At 21.1% G+C, this 5075-nt stretch overlaps 1 protein-coding gene across 1 annotated transcript in view; it reads left to right on the forward strand.

The window, feature by feature from the left end:
* The window catches only part of LOC135949959 (uncharacterized protein DDB_G0287625-like), a gene marked incomplete at both ends in the record, with an annotated part of 807 nt that extends 558 nt beyond the window's left edge, over window positions 1-249 (forward strand). The window contains one exon of the mRNA XM_065499419.1: window positions 1-249. This exon is cut by the window's left edge and continues 558 nt beyond it. Coding sequence (XP_065355491.1) covers window positions 1-249 — 249 coding nt within the window.
* Between the last annotated feature and the right edge of the window lie 4826 nt (window positions 250-5075).

A 5075-nucleotide genomic window follows, 5' to 3' on the forward strand; every position in this document is an offset into this window, starting at 1 on the left:
AATAATAATAATAATAATAATAATAATAATAATAATAATAATAATAATAATAATAATAATAATAATAATAATAATAATAATAATAATAATAATAATAATAATAATAATAATAATAATAATAATAATAATAATAATAATAATAATAATAATAATAATAATAATAATAATAATAATAATAATAATAATAATAATAATAATAATAATAATAATAATAATAATAATAATAATAATAATAATAATAATAATAATAATAATAATAATAATAATAATAATAATAATAATAATAATAATAATAATAATAATAATAATAATAATAATAATAATAATAATAATAATAATAATAATAATAATAATAATAATAATAATAATAATAATAATAATAATAATAATAATAATAATAATAATAATAATAATAATAATAATAATAATAATAATAATAATAATAATAATAATAATAATAATAATAATAATAATAATAATAATAATAATAATAATAATAATAATAATAATAATAATAATAATAATAATAATAATAATAATAATAATAATAATAATAATAATAATAATAATAATAATAATAATAATAATAATAATAATAATAATAATAATAATAATAATAATAATAATAATAATAATAATAATAATAATAATAATAATAATAATAATAATAATAATAATAATAATAATAATAATAATAATAATAATAATAATAATAATAATAATAATAATAATAATAATAATAATAATAATAATAATAATAGTAATAATAATAATAATAATAATAATAATAATAATAATAATAATAATAATAATAATAATAATAATAATAATAGTAATAATAATAATAATAATAATAATAATAATAATAATAATAATTTGTTATTATTATAATAATAATAATAATAATAATAATAATAATAATAATAATAATAATAATAATAATAATAATAATAATAATAATAATAATAATAATAATAATAATAATAATAATAATAATAATAATAATAATAATAATAATAATAATAATAATAATAATAATAATAATAATAATAATAATAATAATAATAATAATAATAATAATAATAATAATAATAATAATAATAATAATAATAATAATAATAATAATAATAATAATAATAATAATAATAATAATAATAATAATAATAATAATAATAATAATAATAATAATAATAATAATAATAATAATAATAATAATAATAATAATAATAATAATAATAATAATAATAATAATAATAATAATAATAATAATAATAATAATAATAATAATAATAATAATAATAATAATAATAATAATAATAATAATAATAATAATAATAATAATAATAATAATAATAATAATAATAATAATAATAATAATAATAATAATAATAATAATAATAATAATAATAATAATAATAATAATAATAATAATAATAATAATAATAATAATAATAATAATAATAATAATAATAATAATAATAATAATAATAATAATAATAATAATAATAATAATAATAATAATAATAATAATAATAATAATAATAATAATAATAATAATAATAATAATAATAATAATAATAATAATAATAATAATAATAATAATAATAATAATAATAATAATAATAATAATAATAATAATAATAATAATAATAATAATAATAATAATAATAATAATAATAATAATAATAATAATAATAATAATAATAATAATAATAATAATAATAATAATAATAATAATAATAATCATAATAATAATAATAAAAAGATGAATAATTTAGTAAAATTTAATCTTAATCACAATAGATCAATTTATATAATAACTATTTTTACACTTAATTTATGAAGTTTTTAAATTTTCAAATATCCATACTTTTATCCTCCTTATTTGTCACCTTTATTAGCTGCTTTTTTTTGGCAATACTTTCTTGGCGTTATTAGATTCAGCTACTGATTTCGCTGCGGACGAGCTCCGTCCGAAACGTAGTATACCTTTTCTACTGTAAATTTTGATTTTAGATAATTTAGTATTATCTTCTGGTACTCATAAACTGCAACGGTGTCATGTTTTAAATCGTCGGATATGATTGCCATACTTTTGTGTTCCAGGTTTTCTTCTTTCATGTAGTAAATAACTACTGTGAATATAGTTGCTTGGTCGTTATTGAAGTGGAATGCTTGTATGGAATCCTGAAGAACATATTTATAGTTATCTGCAAAATCAAATGAAATAATGAATTCACCAGACTTCAAATGTGTTTTCAAGTCCTTGAAGAATGACCACTGCTCTTTGACTAAAAAGTCATGGGTTCTCAAATTTAGCAATCCTCTACACAGTTCTTCCACAAAATCATCCACATTTAAAATTATGGTTTTCAGTGTGCATCTTTCAGTCTGAAAGCAAGATTCAAATTTTAACTCCTCAATACATTCTCGATCAAAAGAGTTGATTAAATTTTCTTTGATGGATGTGGTTTCCGGGCAATTCGAACATTCACCTAAGTGGCAAGAAGTTGTAGCATTAGGGCACATAGTCAATTTAAGGCAATCGCGGTAATGGTGTAAATCTTCTGATGAATCATCTTTTAAGTAATTTAAGTTGATTTCCTTCAACATCAATTTAACATTTTCATGGTAAATACAAACACATACTGTGTGAGTTCCGCTGCTTCCTGCCAAAACGCAATGTTTTGGCCTCAGTTGTGTAAATTTTGTGAATCCAATTTTGACATCATCGTATTCAGATTGAAATGTTGCGAATAATTCATTCAGGTTACAGAGAACCATTCTCTTCTGCATTTGAACTTTCTTGCCATCGATTCGTACAGACATCCAGTCTTTCATCCCTGGCATCAGGCGACTCATATCATCTCGCTGATAAAACTGAGTTATTAGAGATTTAATATCGCACTCCAAAGTTTTTCCCTTCTTTTTGTTTGGGAGCAACCAATTATTTAGCAATTCTTGCTTTTCGTTGAGACGTTCCAAACTCAGTCATTGTTTTTGCAGAACTCCATGTTCTTGGAGCAAGCGTGAGAAGTTGAATTCTTTCAGCTTCACTCTGTGACGTTTTGTATTTCTCTTTTATTTGTTCAAGAACTTCTACTGCATCCTTATGGTATTGGTTTCGACACTCATTCGTTGAATTTGAAAAGTTAGAATAACCATCATCATCAACAGTTCTGTCTTCATTCTCGGAATTACTTTTGTCTTCATCTGGAATAACTTCAACGCAAGGCTCATTACTATTCAAATTCGGTAATTCGTTCAACTTTCCGAGCTCTTTCCTGCATGATCCACAAATTTTCAATCGTTTTGACAGCGTAGGGAATTTTTTAAATAAGCCGTCGGAAATATTTCGCATATCTGATGATCTGGGCTTCATTTTGTTAAAGGGATTAAAACAAAAAGACGAATAAATTTCATTTTCAACCTTAGCCTTTTTAGAAGTCGTAGACATTTTGAATTTTGTAAGTATTTATGTAAATAACACACGTCTTAACTTTAACGCTGTTTCTAAAAAACTGATTTCCGTATGTCTTCAGAATGACAATAAATAGTTTTTTAAGATCATATAGGTAGTACGTTTTAATGAATGAGTCTAAAATATTTTATTAGGGTCAAGAAGGGCTTACATACTAAAGTACCTAGTTTAACCAAATGTTACAAATAATAATAAAAATAAACCACCATATAAATAACCTACCTGTCAACTTCTACCTCTCCACCCACTTCTTAAAGTCAAATGTCATAAAATAATAAATAAACTGGTACTTCGGAGAAGGGCCATAAAATATTTCCACTTGATTCCAAAAATTTGTTTCTGGGGCACCTGATATTTTAACAATGAAAATCACGTGCGCTGAAAACTACCTCTAGGATTGACTAAAAAAGCCGCAAGATACAAAACTCAGACAAATTTTGGGGGTGGAAAATTAATAGCGGTCGGCCTCATATTGCACCCCTCCAGTGGCTATTATCGGTCAGTTGTTGTGGTTTTTATTTTTAAGGTTTTAGAAACACTTACACACAAATATGAAAAAAATCAATTTAAAAACCTTTGTCTTGAGTTACAAAACATTTATTTTGATAGATATCCCACTCGCATCCCACTAAGCGACCAAAAAGGTTTTAAAGGAAAAGACTTAAGCTTTCTTTTGAGAAAAAAATTAATAAAAAAAGAGTCCATTTTGGAAAAAAAAAGTCAAAAAGGTTTTTAATTTTCAAAAAAAGTAAAAAATTGTATGTCTTGAGTTACAAAACATTTTTTTTATAGATATCCCACTCGCATCCCACTAAGCGACAAAAAGGGTGTTAAAGGAAAACACATAAGCTTTCTTCTGAGCAAAAAAAAAATTAAAAAATGGGTCCATTTTTTTAAAAAAAGTCAACAAAGTTTTTGATTTTGCAAAAAAATTAAAAAAATTTAAATCTTGAGTTACAAAATATTTTTTTTGATAGATATCCCACTCGCATCCCACTAAGCGACCATATAGGTCGCTTAGGAAAAGACCTAAGCTTTCTTAAAAAAATAAAAAAAAAAAATAAAAAGGGCCCATTTTGAAAAAAAAGTCAAAAATATTTTTGATTTAAAAAAAAAATCAAAAATATTTTATTAAATTTTTTTAATTTTTTTTTTCGAAAGATTGCGTAAATAGCTATCTAAACTATTTGGGACACATTTTGCTAAGAACAATAGGTAATAAGTTATATGGATAAAAAAAACACCTGTTTGGCCAAAATGTCAAATTTTGACCTCCTATAACTCAGAGAGTTCTTGACCGATCTTGTTGAAAAATGGTGTCAGAATTACTATCCAATAGAACTAACATTGGTGCAAATTTCATCGCGATCGGAAGACGTCGATTTCAAAAGTTGGTTCACTTGACGTGAAATGCCCCATATATTAGAGTGACAATCAGTTGCATGGAAAAAAAATTTTGTTAAAATTTTGAAGAGTGCCGGGTGGAATATTGTGACACTAGGCCTAAATGTTAAGTGCTGAAAATTCCTTTGGTTCAAAATGACCCAAAAACTGTATTATCGCCAAAATTAGAGAAAAATGCAAATTTTTCAGT

The sequence above is a fragment of the Calliphora vicina genome, chromosome 2 (assembly GCF_958450345.1).
Source record: "Calliphora vicina chromosome 2, idCalVici1.1, whole genome shotgun sequence".
Classification (NCBI taxonomy): domain Eukaryota; kingdom Metazoa; phylum Arthropoda; class Insecta; order Diptera; family Calliphoridae; genus Calliphora; species Calliphora vicina.